The sequence below is a fragment of the Trichophyton verrucosum genome (genome assembly GCF_000151505.1).
Source record: "Trichophyton verrucosum HKI 0517 chromosome Unknown contig00240_1.f1.exp, whole genome shotgun sequence".
NCBI lineage: Eukaryota > Fungi > Ascomycota > Eurotiomycetes > Onygenales > Arthrodermataceae > Trichophyton > Trichophyton verrucosum.
The window spans coordinates 45,692-66,347 of NW_003315492.1; the positions used below are offsets into that span (position 1 = coordinate 45,692).

At 47.6% G+C, this 20,656-nt stretch overlaps 7 protein-coding genes across 7 annotated transcripts; 4 read left to right on the top strand and 3 right to left on the bottom strand.

Moving 5' to 3' along the window:
• Positions 1-544: 544 nt before the first annotated feature.
• On the top strand, positions 545-1,123 carry TRV_02778 (uncharacterized protein; the record flags this gene model as incomplete). Its single annotated transcript, XM_003023042.1, has 1 exon — positions 545-1,123. One exon carries the CDS (start codon positions 545-547, stop codon positions 1,121-1,123), a length of 579 nt encoding a protein of 192 aa, XP_003023088.1.
• Positions 1,124-1,810: 687 nt separating this feature from the next.
• Positions 1,811-3,112, top strand: TRV_02779 (toxin biosynthesis protein (Tri7), putative; the record flags this gene model as incomplete). Its single annotated transcript, XM_003023043.1, has 2 exons — positions 1,811-2,592; positions 2,662-3,112. The coding sequence occupies 2 exons, from the start codon at positions 1,811-1,813 to the stop codon at positions 3,110-3,112; spliced, it is 1,233 nt and encodes a 410-aa protein (XP_003023089.1).
• Positions 3,113-5,656: 2,544 nt separating this feature from the next.
• TRV_02780 (uncharacterized protein) lies at positions 5,657-6,331 on the bottom strand (the record flags this gene model as incomplete). The annotated part of the gene is made up of 1 exon (XM_003023044.1): positions 5,657-6,331. The coding sequence occupies one exon, from the start codon at positions 6,329-6,331 to the stop codon at positions 5,657-5,659; it is 675 nt and encodes a 224-aa protein (XP_003023090.1).
• Positions 6,332-8,297: 1,966 nt separating this feature from the next.
• Positions 8,298-9,691, top strand: TRV_02781 (uncharacterized protein; the record flags this gene model as incomplete). The annotated part of the gene is made up of 4 exons (XM_003023045.1): positions 8,298-8,612; positions 8,674-9,213; positions 9,294-9,399; positions 9,453-9,691. 4 exons carry the CDS (start codon positions 8,298-8,300, stop codon positions 9,689-9,691), a joined length of 1,200 nt encoding a protein of 399 aa, XP_003023091.1.
• Positions 9,692-10,717: 1,026 nt separating this feature from the next.
• Positions 10,718-13,937, bottom strand: TRV_02782 (uncharacterized protein; the record flags this gene model as incomplete). The annotated part of the gene is made up of 4 exons (XM_003023046.1): positions 10,718-11,155; positions 11,226-13,541; positions 13,592-13,749; positions 13,820-13,937. 4 exons carry the CDS (start codon positions 13,935-13,937, stop codon positions 10,718-10,720), a joined length of 3,030 nt encoding a protein of 1,009 aa, XP_003023092.1.
• Positions 13,938-15,160: 1,223 nt separating this feature from the next.
• On the top strand, positions 15,161-16,253 carry TRV_02783 (short-chain dehydrogenase/reductase family protein, putative; the record flags this gene model as incomplete). The annotated part of the gene is made up of 2 exons (XM_003023047.1): positions 15,161-16,074; positions 16,133-16,253. 2 exons carry the CDS (start codon positions 15,161-15,163, stop codon positions 16,251-16,253), a joined length of 1,035 nt encoding a protein of 344 aa, XP_003023093.1.
• Positions 16,254-17,795: 1,542 nt separating this feature from the next.
• On the bottom strand, positions 17,796-18,915 carry TRV_02784 (uncharacterized protein; the record flags this gene model as incomplete). The annotated part of the gene is made up of 3 exons (XM_003023048.1): positions 17,796-18,209; positions 18,286-18,705; positions 18,898-18,915. The coding sequence occupies 3 exons, from the start codon at positions 18,913-18,915 to the stop codon at positions 17,796-17,798; spliced, it is 852 nt and encodes a 283-aa protein (XP_003023094.1).
• Positions 18,916-20,656: the final 1,741 nt, after the last annotated feature.

A 20,656-nucleotide genomic window follows, 5' to 3' on the forward strand; every position in this document is an offset into this window, starting at 1 on the left:
CTATGACGTTATTTCCGCCCGCGGCTGGGCGCTGGGATCTATCACGTGATGCGGGAGCCTCCCTGCGATGACTAAGCTTTTCCCAGCCACCGCAAAAGAAGAAACGAGAAAGCGACTTCGAGTTCAGCTTCAATTCCTCCGTCTTCATCTTTCTCTTGCGCGAGATGGTTAGAGACAGATGGCAGTGAGACGGTGCTGCTGCGTGCAATTGGCCTGCGGGAAAAGGCTCACTTTGCGTCGAGAGGACAGTTCGCTCTCTTTGCCAGTTTATTTAGTTACCTCTCCTCTACGGAGTAGTGTTTACCTGCTACACCGCCAGTGCCAGTTCCTTGGTAGAGGGGACCCCTTATCGGTTCATCCAGTCAAATTGATAATCCATACTCCATTCACACCCTCGTTGACATACCCATAACGATCACATATTGCGGAGTACCCATCTCCCGAGTAGCGACGACAGCCGACTACGAAGAGCTACACCTATAGACAGCCATCAATTACTAATTATTGTTGGCTCCTCCCCTTGGGCGGAGACTTCTCGCCAGTAATGAGCTTTCTGTATCCCTTTGCGCCATCAGATAGCCATCGACGCAGCAGCAGCCGCAGCCGCCACGGTCACAGCTCCAGCCATCGGTCTCACTCCAAAGAACGCCGTCACCACCATTCATCCTCGTCCGTCGTCGGCTCAAGCTACGGTAACGGCCACAGCTATAGCCACAGCCACCATAACGGAAGCACCCGTCCCTCGGAGGGCTCCATCTTTGGACTTGGATCACACGCAAACCGCTCAATGGCTTCGTCAATCTTTTCAGCTGGCTCGTCGTCCCGCCGCGCGAAGCCTCGGGCCGGTTTTGTTCATCGCATGATGCGCAAGATCAAGAAGTTGTTCAGGGACATCATGCATTATATGAAGAGACATCCGATGAAGGTGTTTTTCCTCGTTATATTGCCTTTGATAACGGGCGGGGTGTTGCAGAAGTTGCTGGCCTCGGTCGGAATCAGGATACCCGGCTTAGCAGCTCTATCCAAAGGTGGTGGTGGTGGTGGTAATCATGACCCTCTCAGCGGGGAAGGAATAGCTGGTGGTGTCAGCGGGTTGATGTCACTAGCAAAGGCCTTTGCCTAGAGTTACTTGATGTCCCTTTTATGTCGTTCATGCCCCTTTTGTTTGTTTGTTTTTACTTTTGGTTTCCTTTGGTCCCTGATACCTTGGTTTTTGGGTTATGTTTGGAATTTTAATGACCAGAGGAATATTGGCTAAGCGCCCCAGCTAGATACCAGCCTGCTGTTATTAATCCCCAGTTACTTCTTTATTACCATTTACGTCCCTTTTTGATGCGTTCTTCGATATAAGAAACTGAATGCCCAATTATGCCACCCAAGTGTTGGTTTATTTATTTCGCTTTAGATTGTCAACTTCCACTCTCTTGAGCTGTGATGTCTACGGAGTACTCACTCGCTAATGATAGATCTTCCACAATACAAGTTACACAAAACACGTTGCGTTGCAGGATGCCGCATCCTACAAGGCTAGAGGAACTAAAGCCTGATCCTTCACGGCTAAAAAGTCGCGCTTCATGCTCTAGTCCCAATTCGACGACCTGTTCCACCAATAGAAAGCTTGATGTACGGAATCGATGCAGTTGGGTTCAACTATATCCACAAGCTAAAAGTGTCAATCCATCGATGTTAGGCGCCGATAAGGGGTATAAAAAGGAAGTTCTCCTACCGTTCGTAGAAAAGAGCATCCTTCTCTTTTCCCTTGGGCGCTAATCATAATTTATGCCGACTGCTTTTCAGCCATACCCCGAACATGGAAATACATCCAATTCTTCTCGGTGGAGCGGTGGTTGCTAGCTCCGCTCTTGCGGTGGGTTTCACAAGGCCGTCTTCCATCTATCGCCTGGCTGTGGCACCGATCCTCACATTCTGCACGTTTAGATGCATCACAACTAGCATGGACTACATGATACGATGTCCCTGGGCTGGTTTGGTAGGAGCGTATACCATTACGTTCTTTCTGCACTACCTTGATATTGTGCTACTCCGAGGCTGGTCCTTCGAAGCTGGTGGTCCATCAACAGATCCTGGTACCGGTGAAAATATACCCAATTATCCCAAGAAGGATCGAACGGACAATACCTGGGAACGTTTGAAGTTTGGTCTTGCCGCAACTTGCTCATTTCGCCATATTGGAACCCCCTATCAAGTCAAGAATGTACCACGGTTCAGTGACAAGAATCCGGAGTATGTCCCATCTCGATCGAGATTCTTGATATGGACAGCCTTTCTCTATGCTGCGTGCTACCTCTTTCTTGATTTGATTACATTCAAAGTCGATATAGATACCAACCTCAAATACTTTACTCAAAAGAATGTTCCATTTTTCACACGGCTGCCGAATATATCGAGCGATGAGATAGTGATGCGGGTGATAAACACCATTATCTCAGGATTGATCATGATATGCGTCCAGAGAAGCTTTTACAGCCTTGTTGGATTCTTTAGTGTACTTTTGGGTATCAGCGAACCGCGGGAATGGCCTCCATACTTTGGATCTCTTTCTCAGGCCTTTACATTGAGAAGAACATGGGCGTAAGAAATCTGCGTCCCTGTTATTTAGTTTATTCTCACAAAGTTCAATCTGCTAATCCATTCCCATAGAGTATTCTGGCAGCAAACCAACGCAGCGAAGTTCGCTTCCGTATCCAGTTTTATCGTGCAACGTGTCCTACGTATTTCTCGTGGAACTCAGTTATACCGATATGCAAGGCTGGTTACCATATTCGCGATTTCTGCATTGATGCATGTTCTAGTTGACGTGGCATCTGGCCTATCGTTAACTAGTTCTGGGGCAGCGAGATTCTTCCTAACCCAAGCATTCGGGATTGTGATTGAAGATATAATTGTCGGCATATACTACAACTTCATGGTCAAAGATAGGTCTCGCGGAAGCTACCTTCTGGAGAAATGTGTTGGTTTTGTATGGGTTTGTGCATTCATGATATGGTCTTCCCCGACATATGTTTACCCACTGATGTACCGTGTGAATTCTGGGCAAGACGACTCTATCATTCCATTTAGCATCATCAAAATGCTCATCCCCGTCCCATAATGTTGGTGATTTCGGTGTTTAGGAAATTCGTTTCTCTCGGACCACCCTTACCCATGACTACAATCACATATATATACCGTCTAACGGCAAAGCAGCTCTTCCCCAGCTGTCATCAAGTATCTGGTGCTCACATATTCGCTGACCCAATTCATACGAAGGGTTCACAATTTCAGCTAAATAAGTTTTAAAACTCCCGCACCAGCAGAAGCTCCTCTACTCGATGGCAACTTTCTCAGCGTAACAGCTCGCAGCATACAAAGGACGAGGATCTGTCTAAGATGCATTTGATATGAACCTGATGTATTCTCGCATGTCGCCAGTGCCATGTACACGAACAAGGCATGACAACCGATATATCAACGACACCAACCGTCCGTTTATATGTTAAGCAAATATTCGCAGCAAAATTATTCCCTCTTTAAGTTGGGCAGGAGACTCCCATTGAGCTTGGACTCTGAAAATTTTTCTCTCTCAGTTCCACTGTTCTTCAGCACATAGTTACGTATGTCGATCCCCGCAGCACCAATTGAAGCTATCCTCGTCATATGGCACCTGCGTTATACGCTATATTGGGCGACTTATACCTTGTAGTGTCGATCTCTGTGGGTATCAATCTGCTGATTCTTCTAGACATTATTATTATTATTCGATCTCATGTCTTGCCATGGAAGTCCAGCAACAACACGCCCTTTAGTGTATTGTTTACGAAGTCAACGGAGAGATAGCAACCTTGGGAGCATGGACACGCACGATACGATAGTACTTGGAGCAAATTATTGCTTCCTATGACACCACTTTTCCCGCGGAAAGATTAGTTATAATCACTTACCTAATATAACCCAGGATGCGATGCAGTTCTCTGCATCTTAATGAGGCATGGGGAAGCCTGGATGCAACAGGAGCCTGCCTGGGTATGGATGCGGATGTATTTCAGAGGTGTTGATGCCCAAAAACGATGGCTCCCTTGAGACCTTCAATATTCTGCATTGTTGAGGGTAGTAATCCATAGTATTCGCACGTGGCTGTTTCTGGAAGAACGAAATTATATCAGGTTGAAGATATGGAGTACACCCCCTGAATATCTGGGTGAAGCTTCATACTGTGGGTGGAGTCTTCCTCTTATTTTCTCCATACGCAGCCGTTCTGCTTGGGACTCTATGAAGCTGGCAGACAGAGAGAACAGCCAGGGTTTGAGTTAATTTTGTGACTTTTCGCTTGGTCACACTTTGCACTATGCAGCCAATCCATGCATTGGCATGGCACACCCGCAGCCCAGGAACAGCCTTTGATACAACTACCCGGTCAATATATCCGATTGCGAGTTAATATCAGATACTCAAGGATAAATAAGGCCGACACCTTGGGGAACAGCTTCATTTCAACGCCCCTGTTCCCTGATATCGAGGAAGATGTTTTCCATGCAAGCTGATGATCATCAGTGAGACATCTATGCATGTCGTATACGGTCCAGTTGATGACTTGGTGTAGTTAGCAGAAACTGAGAAGGTGCATGAGTCCCCGGAAGGGGCCCCAGTTCGTTGATAGTAACGTCGTTATATTATCTTATGTGGATAGGGCACATGTCGATCCAGCACGAGATAACTAACCCCAACGCTCCAAATGGATCCCAGGAAACAATCCCACTCTGCTTTCCAAAGAACATTTAATATAATATTAACATGAGCAGAAGTGCGAGCTAATAATGGAACATGAAGCGTCTGCTGGGACGTCCTGGTGACCAAGACAGTTCAATCTGCTTATTTGGGGCTAGTACCCAGGGATTCGAGATTGACCGGCATCATTATCATTCCTATTTTGTAGGATATTAACTGTTGAATTCATGGTGCCATGATAGCCGCCAACAGGTATGCATTTCCTTTGAGTCCGGGCCGATAGATGGCCTTTGTGAGGGTACGGCGTACTCCGTAGATAATATACCGACTTTCTTGCCGCGTGGGCCAAGCCACGCTGCAGCAAAATGTAGATTCATAATTTTATTTGAAAAGCAAATTGTTGGTCCCATGTTCGGCTTCTGTAAATATGAAAACACAGCCAAAGGTCTAGAATATGTTTCTATTTTCTTTTTTCCAAGTGGCTGTTCGGCTGTGTTTCACTGCCAGCCCTGCCAGGAGGGCAGTTTCAAAATAAATGAAACGGAATTTTATGCACGTGGAAATGAAGGGTATAGACGATGTAAAACAGAATGGTGAGAGAATAACGCCACAATCATTGATCTCTTAAGGAATCGGAAATAGCACTCCGTATCACGCTTTGGTCTGTACAAAGTTACTGGTGCCATATACTCCGAGCGGAGTATTAATTTGTGAGTTATACCTGAGACGAAGCCAAGGGAAAAAAAAAAAAAAAAAAAAAAACGCTATCGCGATGTATACACAGATATGCCAAAAATTCTCATAACCCGAAAAACAAGGGAATGAACGGAGTAACAGAAAAAGAAAACACGATAAAAAAAAGGCAAGGGTAAGATATCATTCAGTGAAGGGAGGAAATTATAAAACAAGAGGGGGGAAAGTATGACCAAAATCACTCTTGCAAGATATCAACCATACCACGGACAGAGTCTTTTAACTCCTTGGGTTGAAGATTACCCAAGGCAGCTCTTATCTGGTCCATAGTCTGGGCTGGAAGTGACTTGGTGCCTTTTGAGTGGATGCTTAGTCCCGGCGGGCTAAACATAGACTTATCCGCATATATGACCATCCACATAGGCTGTTCGTCACCTTCCTGTATAGGCTTACTGCTCTCAAGTGGAAGATTGCCATAACCCAAAATTTCCCATCGGTTGGTTATAAACTTGGCGAAGCCGGTGCCTCGCCAAGTAAATACACCAGGGAGGGAATTTGGGGTTGGTCTTTCAGTCCCCACGGTGGTATCAACAATATCAGAGCCCTCCCCCGATAGCAATTGGTAAGAAGTTACCGAGTCAAGGACAGTATCATTTGCAAATTCAACGACGTTACCACCGGCCTCTTTAGCATGGCCTGGTTCTTTCAGGGAATATTTAATGGACACGTTTTTCTTATCCCTTAAAAACTCAACCGAAGAGCTCAGGGCGTACCATGTCCCGATCAACGGGATAGTACTTGATATTCCCGGCGAACTAGCATGGAAAGAAGCAGCAGAAGCAGTAGTCTCAGCAGTCGCAGCAGCAGGCGAGGAGAGCCTGGATGGAAGCCGTAGGTGGATTTCGTTAGACATGGTTCTTTTTTAATTAGCGTGGCTCAGTCGACATCAGTATATATGGAGATATGGAGTAGGTAAGTATCAGCTAATCAATTTTAGCGGGTGGCAAGTCACTCCTGATGTTGCAATGGGGAAGTCTTGGTACTTCCCCAGGCTGGTCCTCCGGATAAGCTGTCTGAGAATAAACCCTGACCCCCTGTTTTCCCTTTCTGGCTGGCGGATAGCAAAAGACAGCCAGGCCATCGGTTGGTCCTGTGGGTGGACGAGGATGGAGACGTCAAAGATGCTGCTCGTTGTTTTGTCAACCAGTGACAGCCTGTTTGGCCTGATGTTTTGGTGTAGAAGCAGACCGCCCAGTGGACCTTAATAAGCAACCTAGTAACGTGACCATGCGGTGCCAAGTTTCCCCGGGCTCCGGGCCCAAAGAGGAAAAGCGCAATATCAGCCCTAGCGACCAGCGACTCGCAAGGTCGCAACAAGCTCAGTCAGGATCACCTGGATCAGCAGCAGTGAGAGTCCGGTCGGGTTGGTACCCTTCTCCCAGTTGATCTTTCAGGCCGATCTTAAAGCTGGGAGCGACGGGTTCTTCGGCTCGCGCCTAATCTCGTCGATCCACGATGATCCGGCTCATTTTATTTCTACATCGCTATCGAAACATATCAACAGAGCAGAACAAGACGGCGGTGACCTGAGAAGAGCAAAGAGGTATACTTTCACTATGCAGGAAAGCCGTTGAAAGGGGCCGTATGTGTCTAATTCCACAGGGCTTCCCCTCATTTCTGCCAGGCCAGTCTCTATCAGGACATTCTCCGTTCATACATGGGCCCCTTGACGGGAAACAGTCGCGGAATCATGCAATTGTTATCACAATTCTGAGGGGCAACCTTTAGTATCGAATACTTAGCTCAGGTCATTTGAGGCTGTTTGAACTCTCTAATATACGAGCTTCTTAAAAGTCCAGAGTATAGTTCATGCACCGGGATAACCGCAGTTTATGGTCAGTCGAAACGGAAGTCCCCTATTGGTGCAGAAGCCGTATTTGCGCCCTGGGGGGAACATCGATTGCCTCATCCTGAGCACCAAAATCGCAAACCATGGCGCATATTCCCCATACCACACCCTAGGCCCTTGATACCCTAATTTCAGATAAAGCATGTTGATAGGGCAGACATCGAGATATTAGTCATGCGCTTCGGTTTTTTCCAAATGGCCAAGGATACGGGGTTGCTCCTGAAACTCTCAACTGTTCGGTCACTCACTGTTATCAGCCATATTCCCGAAGGCCCCCAGCAAACCTTGAACGGGGTCCCTTTGATAGAAAGCTCAACATCACAACATATTGACACCCTACTATCACTTGGCGCATACAATGCATTCGGTGCTATACGGCATGCGCTGTCAAAACCCCATGGGGTCGCCAACTAACGGCAATTCTTAATCAATGACTCGGTACCCTGTGGGGAAAAAACAAGTCATCCGAATGATGGATGAAACTCTTGGTAGTGCTTGGTATCCCTGCCATATCTCGCTATCATTCTAGCAGCAAAATGATACCCAGATACACCGAATTTCTTTTCCTTTCTTTCTTTTTTTACGAGGCCGAGGTATCGCAGAGTCAGCTATGGCCAGCTCTTGATCTCTGTGCTATGCCGCATCTTGCCGTGATATAGCCCTCTCTTCTTCTGTTTCGACCTGTGGAACTATCTTTCAAGGGATATCCTGACAACTTACGGGCATCTACTTCCATCCTTTGGTACCTGTCGGCCTTGGTAAGAGAGGAGCGCGGAAACAGCCACCCCCCTCTCTAATCGTGCTATTCTTGAAATGAAGATGGAAGACACGGGATGAAATTATATAAATTGGCTCTTGTGCCCTCCAGCTTGATACCCTTTGCTCTCTTCTTTTCCATTAGCAAACAGAGACCTTCCACTCCTTTGAATACCCTCCTATCCTTTACATCCCCTAATACACAGCCATCAAAATGGTCTGCCTTAAGACTCTGTCCGTGTTCCTTGCGGCATTCGCTGCCGCTGATGCCCGCGCAGTCTTCAAGACTCAGGGCCACAAGAACAGCGAAATGATTCCAGACAACTACATTGTTGTCATGAAGGATGGTGTCTCCCAAGATGACTTCAAGGCCCACATCTCCTCCGTCGCCAGCATCCACAGCACCAACAAGGCCAAGCGAGGCACCAACACTCAGGGCATGAAGCGCGAATTCGACATCATGAACTGGAGAGGTTACCACGGCCACTTCGACCGCGACACCCTCGAGGAGATCCTCAATGACTCCAAGGTTTGTTCTTCTCGATCGAATACCATTCTCTATCAGAACAAGATTTTAATAAGGTGAATAGGTCGATTACGTTGAGCAGGACCAGGTCGTGAGAATCTCTGGCCTTGTCACTCAGCGCAGTGCTCCCAGCTGGGGTCTCGGACGTGTCTCTCACCGACAGGCTGGTAGCCGTGACTACGTCTTCGACGACTCCGCCGGCCGTGGTGTCACCATCTACGGTGTTGATACCGGTATTGATATTAACCACCAGGACTTCCGTGGACGTGCTCGTTGGGGTACTAACACCGCTGACCGTGATAACGCTGATCGTCACGGCCACGGCACCCACACTGCATCTACCTTCGCTGGTACTGCTTATGGTATTGCTAAGAACGCCAACATTGTTGCCGTTAAGGTCCTTGGCTCTGATGGCTCTGGTAGCACCAGTGGAATCATTGCTGGTATCAACTACTGTGTCCAGGATGCTCAACAGCGTGGTATCCTCGGAAAGGCTGCTATGAACTTGTCTCTCGGTGGTGGCTTCAGTCAGGCCAACAACGATGCTGTTACTCGTGCCCAGAACGCCGGTATCTTCGTTGCCGTCGCTGCTGGTAATGACAACGTGAGTTCGACCTATATGACCTATACGGTAGCAGAACTATACTTCATTATCGGTATACTAACATCTCTTCCCCTCTACAGAGAGACGCCCGTAACTACTCCCCTGCCTCTGCTCCAGCTGTCTGCACCGTCGCCTCTTCTACCATCAACGACAGCAAATCCTCCTTCTCCAACTGGGGCCCAGTTGGTATGTTTCTTCCCCATAATACCTTCCACAGCTAAAAGCTAACATTACTTCAGTTGACATCTATGCTCCTGGCTCCGACATCATTGCTGCTCGCCCAGGTGGTGGCAGCACTACCATGTCCGGTACCTCCATGGCCTCTCCCCACGTCGCTGGTATGGGTGCCTACATGATTGGAATGGGCGCCGACCCCCGCCAGGTCTGCGACCGCCTCAAGCAGCTCGCCACCGCTGCCATCCGCAACCCTGGTTCCAGCACCACCAACCGCCTCCTCTACAACGGAAGCGGCCAGTAAATACCCTATACCCCTTTATTCACACTCTCTCTCCGAACTTGACGTTCAACCATTTTTCTTCCCAGTACATTTTTGACCTAACCTGATTGCATCAACTGGTTGAGTGCCAAACCTTTTGGATATATCAAAACCCTGCACATATTACTTATTTCTTTATGATGTACCCCATCAGTACATAGTATTTAGCTTCCCCATTTTATTAGCTTATTGCGAATTGAGGACCACTTCTTCGCTTGTTAACTCCTACCTCTCTTTTCGAAGTAATTTAGGATTTCCTTTTAGGTTCAGGGGTAACTACTTCGTGTGACAGGGAAGTTGGTTCAGGTCACTACCCTCACTCCCACGAGAGGCTCGCTTCTTTAGTTACCTCGGCCCAAGCATCAAAATGCTACTTCAGTTACATCGATGTCCCTGACCTCGTATTATTTTAAGTATGTAGAGGCGCTGATCACCTCCGTTACCATGGTTCCTTCACGGCTAGTAGAGGCGCTTGGTAAGCGGAAATAATCGACCGAGTATTTTGTCCACCACCATATGGAGCTCGGTCGAGTGAACACACGAAATGTCTCTAAATATGTCCATTGGTATCACGACTATATAACTTCATCACAAATAGCTTACACTTCGTGAGAACTCGTAGGGATCTTAAAAAAATAAAAATAAAATAAAAATAAAAATAAAAATAAAAATAAAAATAAAATAAAATAAAAACGTGTCCCTCTCCACCTTTATGGCTGAAAATGAATCTATTTTCTAAAATAATGGAAAATCAAACCAAAGCCAAAACCAAGCACGGTAGAAGCTTATAATATCAATGTCTTGTTTCCCCGCTGTGTTTCCTCCCTATCCATTTTACTCGCGCTCCTTCTTTCTCGCTCGGAAGAGGGTATTCTTGCACTGACTGGGCGAGGAATTTGGGTGATAGCAGGACTGGAGAACATTGTTTGGAAGAATGGAGATTCTTCAATCATAGGACGTACATCAAAGTCCAAAGAGCATTCCACCACAACACTACTACACTTGATTTCATGACGCTTTTGGCTTCATGTTAGATCCGTTTTGGGACTCAGCCTCATGGTTAGGAGTAACGTGCGTCACGTAAAGGGCCCTTTCGATATATTTCAAAAGTTCGTCGATAACAATGACCGGCGCACTGATGGCCAGAACAGCTTTCCACTCCAGCCAGTTAAGTGGTAGGATGTTGAACAAACTTTGCAGGAAGGGAATATATAGGATGGCGAAGTGGAGGGACATGGAGAGCATGATAGCGTAGACGAGCATCATGTTGTTCCACAGAGGGAAGGTAAACAAAGATTCGCTGGAAGAGAGAGCGTTCATGGCATTCAGCATCTCAATAACAACGAGAATGGAGAGAGAGATGGTGGAGGCGGACTTCGACATGTCATTGCTGAACATGTCACAACCGATCTCGGAGAATTCGCTGGAGCATTTGTGGAAATGCGACTAAAGGTAGAGATCAGCATTAGATTGGGTTTAAGATTGTTGATTTGTTGAAGAAAAATGTTAAACTTACCAACTGCCAGAAGGAAATTTGGGGGCCCTCTGGGTTGAACATGAAATACCAGGCATAACCAAAGACAGTTGCAGCGCCAACATAGATCCCAATGACCATGTAGCGGAAGAACAGCCAACCTCCAACAAGAGGCTCATCCCTTTTACGTGGTGGACGTCTCATGATATCATGATCTGCTGGGTTGAATGACAGGGCCGTTGCAGGAAGACCATCGGTCACAAGGTTGACCCACAGTAACTGGACAGGAATCAGAGCTTCGGGCATCCCTAGAGCCGCTGTAAGGAAGATGGAAACGACTTCTCCAATGTTTGAAGAAATAAGGTAGCGGATAAATTGCTGGGTATTGCTGTAGATGGATCTTCCCTCCTCGATGGCAACTTCGATAGTAGCGAAGTTATCATCTGCAAGCACCATATCGGCTGCAAGTTTAGCAACATCTGTTCCAGAGCCCATAGCAACACCGATATCTGATTTTTTCAACGCAGGGGCATCGTTAACGCCGTCTCCAGTCATGGCCACAACATGGCCGATTGACTGTAGAAGATCCACGAGCTTTGACTTGTGGGTTGGCTCAGTACGGGAGAAGAGCATGCCATTCTTGGCTGCCTCGAGTTTCCCTTGCTCGCTCAGTTCGTCGAATTCTCTGCCAGTGAAGCTCTTGCCACGAAGGTCTTCATTTTTACCGAATATTCCGATTTGACGACAGATGGACTCAGCAGTATGTTGGTTATCTCCTGTGATGACAATAACTCGAATACCTGCTTCACGGCACTTCTCGATGGATGCACGAACCTCTGGTCGCGGAGGGTCAAGCATGGCAACAAGGCCAATCAGTGTCATATTTTGTTCAAGTTTCTCGTATTCCTCTGAGGTCTGAGCGGTATGCAGCGAGGTTGTTTCAGGAACGTTGACGATGCTGGCGATGGCAATGATACGGAGCCCCTGGTCACCGTAATCGGCGACCTCTTGTTGGATCAGCAAAACATGCTTCTTCGTGAGAGGAACCTTACTTCCGTTTGGTCCAGTAATCGCATGAGAGCATCGTTCAAGTATCGATTCGGGAGCGCCCTTGACAAGAAGTTTCTGGCTTCTTCCCTTTCCGGCCAAGACGGACATGCTTTTGCGGTCACGGCAGAATTCATATGTGGCCTGGACTGGTAATCTAGTCTCATAATGTTTGCTGACAGCATGAACACATTCAGCGGGCGGTAGACTTCTGATTTTAGCATTAATAGCGGCGCTATCGGTTCCAATTTTCTCGGCTAATGTTCTGAGAGCACCTTCAGTGGGCTCGCCGATATTGCTAAAGGTGCCAGTCTTTGTATCATAGGCAAGTTCAGCTTCGTTGCAAAGGGCCATAACTTCGGTCATCTGTTGGATTGTGGTAGATGATGCAGCCAAGTCCTTGAGTACCTTTCCATGTTGCTTGAGGTCACCATAAGGGGAAAAGGTAGTGCCTTCGACTTCGATCTCTTCAAGACCGTTACCAGCCTCATTCAAATAAACAATACGGGAGACACTCATTTGGTTGGTAGTCAGAGTTCCGGTTTTATCAGAGCAGATAACACTGCAACTTCCAAGAGTCTCAACAGAAGGGAGGGATCGGACGACGGCATTTTTAGCAGCCATTTTCCTGGTTCCAAGAGCAAGGCAAGTCGTGATGACAACCGCGAGTCCTTCCGGAATAGCGGCCACACCCAAAGAGACAGCTATTTTTAGGTAGTAAATAGCTCCCTTGGCCCAACTTCCATGACTGGGGTCACCGAAATGTTCGATGTTAATCAACCAAACAAGGATACATATGACAGTGATAACCTTGGCCAAGGAGTCTCCGAAGTTGTTTAGTTTCTGCTTCAATGGGGTAGGTTCCGAAATCTGGGCAGTTATACTCTCATGAATATCACCAATTGCAGTGTTGGCGCCAGTAAGAACCACAATAGCGGTAGCATGGCCAGTAACAACAGTCGTGCCGGAGAAGATCAAGTTGATCTGGTCTTGTTTCACTGCCTGGGGGTCCTTGATCGCGTTTGTAGTCTTGGAAACGCTTTGACTCTCGCCAGTCAGAATAGCCTGATCAACACGGAAGCTATTGCTCTGAATAGTGAGTAATCTACAGTCAGCTGGGACGCGATCACCCACAGCTACCGAGATAATATCACCAGGAACAAGCTCTTCAGCCTTGATGCGATGGATAGCACCGTCACGGACAACCTTGGCTTCATTGGCTGAGTATTCCTGAAGGGCTGCAATAGCCTTTTCAGCACTGCTTTCCTGGAATACACCAACAATCGCATTGAGGATAAGGATAGTAAGGATCTATATTACATTAGCGCTTGCATCCAACAATCCCATAAAATAACACTTACAACTATGGGATCCACGAAGACAGTCCAACCCTCACCCTCTTCAAATAAGGCCAACACAAATGATACCACAGCTGATCCTAACAGTATAATAACGAGCTGGTCCTTGAACTGTTCTAGAACGAGCTGCCACAGAGGTGTCGGAGGTTCTTCTTCGAGAGCTGAATGTAACAATGGGTTAGCAAGACAATACAACAAGCCACATTCTTCTCTCATGCGATAGTTACACACCATTGGAGCCATATTTCTCTCGATTCTTAGCAACCTGGCTTTCCGGTAATCCCGCATCCTCCGTCACCCCGAAGTGCGCCAGCACCTCCTGAGGAGTGGAAAGGAACGAACGCTCCATGGTCGTCTATCTTTCTTCAAGCTCTGCGCCAGGCGCGAGAAGGAGAAGAGGCCACAAGTTTATTTAAGTCTCGGAGCTCCAATCTTGTACCGTGTCCTCAAGGGAATTTTTACGCTGACAAATCGAAGCTGGTCAAAAGCTGACGAGAACCAGAAAAAAGGTAAAATCAGCCACTCAATTCCGCTTGTGCGATCCCCCCATAGACAGTGACAGTATATATTCAGAGCCGGAGTGTATGAGCAAAGGCTATGCTCTTCGCGACGATCCGCAGGGGGAGGAGGATACCGGTAAAAGATAGTTAGTGAGATCTTCCCCGCAAAAAAAAAAAGTAGTTGAGATCGAGATTGGTGGGGAGGCTATTCCGAGCAAACGAGCGAGTATAAAAGAGCCGCTCGGTCAACAATTCGGTCGTAGTGAAGCCGGAGGGGAGAACGCCAGCTGAGGACGTTGCTGTGACCTGGAGGAAGAGTGACGATGTAGATGTTGTTGCGCTCGCAGCTTCAAAAGAAAAGCCGCCGCAAGCTCGAATCAACGGGCCAGGTGGTCTTTTCGGGCGTCGGCCGGATGTAAGCCCGGTGTTGATGTTACCGAAAATAGAATAGTGTAATGCTTATCACTAATGCGTCATGTGATAATCCACGTGGGATTCATGTGACTTTGAGCCGCTTTTCTGCTTAAGTAATAAGCACTTTCCCCTTTTTGGATATCCCTCTCTCTCTTCCTCTTCCTGAGCGAGCTTCATGATATTGAAACAAAAGATGAGAAACCTGGATCTGATTTCCTTTTGAAAATGAATTCAGTGAATAGTATTTGCTGGTTTAACTTCATAGCCATCTACTAATTGTTATTCGTGGGCTCATTACAATTCAACAAACAGATTGGTGCAGTAACTAACTGACGATTAGTTAGACATCAAAATTAGTTACTTTGGACCATCGGTTCCAATGACCAAGCATTCGTATACTCGGGTCTACGATTACAGAGAGAGAAGACGTTTCTAGTGTCCCTCGACACTGGAAGAAGGGAGAATCATGAGGATGAGTTACACAAATGGCCATGCGGGCACCTCAATACTCGACTCCCAGGCCAAGCGTTTGCCCTGAGTCCGCTAGATACTCTTGTTCAGTCGTCAGCCCCGCAAAAAAAACAGAGATTCAATCTCCAAATAATTACTGATTTGCTTTCATTGATCTCTTGATTAGGGAGGTGAAAATACCCCCATCATGACAAGTTTTGATACGGCTGTTATCCAGAAGCGGGCAACTTCGCTCGCTTTTTATCAACGCCAACTATTCACCACGCCACCCCTGGCCTCTTCCGATGAAGTAGATCTTGCAGGGAAAACAGCCATTATCACCGGGTCAAACACCGGTCTTGGATTTGAATGTGCACAGCAGCTTCTGAATCTTGGTCTAAGCAAGCTCATTCTTGCTGTTCGCAACGAAACAAAGGGCGAAGAAGCAAGGGAAAAGCTACTTTCGGGAAGAAATGCTGATAACCACTCCATTGAGGTCTGGAAGCTGGATCTTCTATGCTACGGTTCCATTGTTTCTTTTGTGGAGCGAACCAAAAGCCTTGAGCGGTTAGATTTCTTTGTCAACAATGCAGGCTTTACTAGGCTGTCGTTCGCGATAAACGAGAAGACCGGACACGAGGAGATCATCCAGGTCAATTATTTCTCACTCGCGCTACTCACTATCCTCATACTACCAGTTTTGAGGGACAAAAATTCGGCTCAGCAGCCCGCGCGTTTAGTAAATGTTTCATCGGACACTGCTTCCTGGGCGCGGTTTAGGGAGCGAGGTTCAGTTCCTTTATTACCGGCTTTTGACAGAGAGGAAAATTTTCACCCACAAGATCGTTACGCAACATCCAAGCTACTTGCTCAGCTTTTTCTAACGCAGCTTGTTAAACGGCTGCCTCCGTCCATCGCCATCATAAATACCCCTAACCCAGGTCTTTGTCAAACGAGTTTAACTAGGAACTTCAAGGGCAGCTTGCAAGGGATTCTGTTCGACATATTTAGACTTATCTTTGCCCGTACCGCTGCTATTGGTGCTCGCTCAATTACCGATGCAGTTGTTAATCATGGTTCAGAGTCTCATGGACAATACCTAGAAGACGGGGTGGTACAGCCGTAAGTATTCAAATATTCATTAACCCCTGCGTGATAAAATACTAATCGAGCCCGGTAGCATGGCGCCTTTCGTATACACAGATAAGGGCGAAGAGGTGGCTGAGCTACTCTGGGAAGAAACCATGACTGAGTTTTCTTTTGCAAATGTATCTGAGATTCTTGAAAATATAAGTAACTAGTCAGTCAGTACGATGGAGCGTCCTGTTTGCATATAATACACAACAGTCTACAATATTATATTGATGACTCTGAGGCCTTTCCCAGTTCCATACTAATCCACGCCGCTCAATCCAGCTATATAGCTCTGCTTGAGCTCCAAATGCCGGTAGAATACCCCCAATGCAACTCAGCTTATGCTGAACAATTTAAGTTTGCGGTAACGATGCCGGCGACATCAAGGTTTGGTTAGGGCTGATGTTGAGCCCGCAGCCTTAACTCTATTGGCACCAGGCATTTCAGTCATTTCAGTACGGAGCATCGCATTTTACCTGGTTACAATATGTCTCTCGTATATATACTACCCCGAATAATTGTTGTATATTTCCATAGGGAGACCGTGATTCACTGTAACCCCCTTTACTTCAATCAATCGTTGATAACTAGTTGGTAGTTCAGTTTGTACTTTGGAACCAGAACCATTTGTCCAGGGGTATCAAAGGTTGGAGACCCGTGAAGTCAATATTGTGGTAGTTATTGAAATATACTAATAGATAAAGCAACCTACCTTTGGGGAGCTGAGAGGTCTAGGTTGTCTAATCAGATGGGGCTGACTTGTCACCAAGAATAGAAACCCCATCCTTATACCTAAGCTTTTGAGTGCAGATCAACCTTATATTAGTTAGTGACTCGAAAGGTGGATGCTTTTTCTTGTACAGAATCGATGAAACGGATGATTCGGCCTGTGTCTCAACAGGTAATATAAGAGGTATACGTACTAGATATGTTATTATGGATTTAACAAGCTTTAACTGGGACCCTACTTAACTACTGATCTATAGAAATCACTGGACATGTATAAAGGTAAAGGGGCTTTGTTTTATATTAAACTTGTCACTGTGAAAGCTACTATGTTAACCGATTATGCATTCACAAATATCTACTCCAGCGGCATAGACAGTGCTCGTGACGACAGGACGCCAAAGCAGAAAGCAGTAACTTGGGTTCAGTACAAGTTTGTTAGGGTCATGTTACTGGTATTTATGTGATGCATAGCTGACTCAGCAGGGCCGCAAAGCTCCGAGGACAACAAGCAGGACAAGACTGGATAGCGGTGCCAGTGGAATGGGGGCAATGTGTGCGGTGTGGTGTGTGGTATGGGGGGAAGTGAAGGCAGTGGGTAGTTTAGGGGATAGTGTAAAGAAATAACAGGGGGGTTCCGATCTGTCCAGACATAAAGTCTTTCTCCAAGTGCTTTAAAAACTCCGCCGATCCAGCAGAAGATAAGACAACCCTTGAGATAAAAGGAAAGGAAAGAAAGGAAAAAGAAGGGGGAATTTGACATGGAAGTCGGATGTTGGGAATATTGTAATAAGTGAAAAAGGGGAGCCAGGATAGAACACGGATCAAGGCTATACGGGGACGATGGGAAGGTGAGAGATATGGGCTTTTTTTTGGAAATTTTTTTGTGTTTTTATTGGTTAATTTTTTACGTTCATAATCTCTGCCGTTGTGCCAGTTCGGTCACCTGTAAAGCCTGGGGTTCTGACTGTTGAAATCGCTGTTTAGGATTCAGCAGCAGGCTCTTCCTTCTTAGCTTCGGTAGCTGCGGCGGGCTCCTCGGTCTTGGCAGCAGCATCATCTGCGGGGGCCTCTTCAGTCTTCTTCTCCTCGGTAGCACCCTCAGCAGGGGCTTGCTGACCCTGAGGCATGTTTGGCTCAGGCTCACCGCTCTCAGACGAGGTCCAGAGGGTCAAGTTGTCACGCAGGAGCTGCATGATCAGGGTGCTGTCACGGTAGGACTCTTCAGAGAGAGACTCGAGCTCGGCGATGGCATCATCGAAAGCCTGCTTGGCAAGGTGGCAGGCACGGTCTGGAGAGTTGAGAATCTCGTAGTAGAATACGGAGAAGTTGAGGGCGAGACCGAGGCGGATTGGGTGAGTGGAGGATAGCTCGGTTTGGGCGACGTCGGTGGCGTTCTAGGCACGTTAGATTGAGGCCAACAAATGGAGAAAAGGGGGGGAGATCCTGGATCCCGGGAGGTAAAGCACTGACCTTGTAAGCGTCGTGGGCAGCAGTGACAGCGGTCTTGCGCTTGTTGCCAGAAGCGAACTCGGCGAGGTAACGGTGGTAGTCACCCTTCCTGTAGTAGAGCATGAGTATACTTTTTCTATCTTTTTGCAGAATCAAGGAGACGTACATCTTGTGATAGAAAACCTTGGACTCGCCAGATTCGGCCTTGGGGATGAGAGACTGGTCCAAGACATCGAGTACATCCTGGCAGACGCGCTCAAGCTCCTGCTCGATCTTCTGGCGGTACTCGCTGATGGCCTGGACGTGCTTCTCAGAGCCCTTGGATTCTTCCTTCTGCTCGATGGAGGAGATGATGCGCCATGAGGCACGACGGGTGCCAACGACGTTCTTATACGCGACAGAGAGGAGGTTGCGCTCATCAACCGAGAGTTCACCACCGAGCTAGAGAGTGCGGCAAGGCAGGGTTAGTTCTTATCGCCAGGGACCACAGGGGGTCCAGATAGATGTATCACGTCGAACATGCACCCCAGACGTGAACGGGAGGAGTCAAACATACGCTGGCAACTTCCTGGAGAGATTGTTAGCAGTGTTCTGATGCGTGATGCGTGATGGATGTGATTTGGGCTGGCTTACCTTCATGTACGTAACCATCTCTGCACACGGCCACCAAGGGACCAAACAGTCAGCAAAACTATCCAACGACGCGGGCAGAACGGGCGAAGAAAGGCCATCTCTTCGCTCCAGGAGGTCACTATCTTACCATCGTAGCGCTCGGCCTGCTCACAGAGCCTCGCGAGGAAAGTTTTGCTGCTCGTCCGTCAGTCAGGCCATCCCAAGGCAGAAAAAGGGAGGGTCCCGCGGGAATCCATCATTTACCTCTCACGCTGCAAAAACAAGTCAAGAGACACATCAGTATCAGAGCATATCAAAGCAGTAGAACAGCAGATAAAAACAAACCCAGCCGGCTCTGCTGGTCTTGCTGCGTCTCTGTTGGACGCGAGGGACGGGTTGTGGGAGGGGTAAAAAAAAAACGTACCTCAGATGTCATATTGAACGGCGGAATCGACGTAGTTTGCGAGTCACAAGGAAACAAGAGTAGAAGTACAGCACGGTTTTATCAGCGGAACGAAGAAAGACGACGAGTTGAGTCCTGTTGGGAGAGAGAGTCGAGTTGTGCGAGCGCTGGCGGGCTGTTGTTGGTGTTGTTGGTGTTGTTGTTGTTTGTTGCTGAAGTTGGCGGACGAGGAAGAAGGACGAAGATCGAATGGGCGAAAAGGTGTGTGGGAAAAAAAAGATGACGATGGGTCTGGCTAGGCACGACAGGGCAGCAACAGGGTCGGTTTAGCAGCACTTTGGACCGCCACAGAGGAGCAGAGCAGACGATGGCGAGAGAGAATGAGAGGAAGAGAAGAAAAGAAGACGCAGAGGCAGCCTCTATTTATTAATTCATCGTCGTCTGCCCGTCTGCTCGTCTTCTTTGGCCGGCTTCTGCCTTGTTAGCGAGCAGAGCAGCGCAGAGCAGCGCCCCCCCCAGCGCTAACTGTGACATGACAGCCAGCCGGGCAGGGCTCCTTTTGCTCCTCTGCTCCTCGACGCCTCTACGCGCCCTGATGGAGGTGACGGCATACCAGTGGCCTCTTTTCCCCTTTTCTACATCTACTCTCGAGTGCTACACGAGTTACTGCTGATGCTGGCGTTGCTTCTCTGAACTGTCGTTTACATACATCTACATTCACTGACCCTTCTTCTGCCTGGTGACTTACCACTATTAACTACGGCTGTTGTTCGATAAAGAGCAACGAGAGTCAGCCTGTCTCCGAGCTAAGCGCCTGTCTGCCTGGCCTGGATGTCGCTGACTCTGCGTGCTGCCTATGAAACGCCAGGCAGCCTGTCATCCGTCGTCGCTGGGAGACGATAAAGTCAACCTCCTGCTGCTATATATAACTTAACTATACACAACCCTCTGCTTCTCCCTCTTAGAGTACCCTGGCAAACAGCCTGATGACACCCGCACAGCCTTGTCATGCCGTCTCTTTTTCCATTTATCATCTGCTTTCTCCGTCTCCTCGCGTATTATCTTCCTGACTGTCGGGCTTCTATCAACTGCGCTGCGTACCCTTCTTTTTCGAGCCCCATGTCATGTGACTGGCACAGCCTCCTTAATTTAGGAGAAAAGGAAGAAAAAGCGGAAGAGAAGGATGATAAGATGGGCATTTTAAATCTTGTAAGGGTCCGCTGGCAGTGCGTATGTGTGTGCAGGATAAAGGGGTAGAGCAGAGATGTAGATCTAGGCATCGATGTCGTGCGTCAGCCTGTCGTACATGTCAGACCCGAGGCCCCGTATGATATTCTACTTAGATGCAAGGACATATGTAATAAACATGGCAGACAG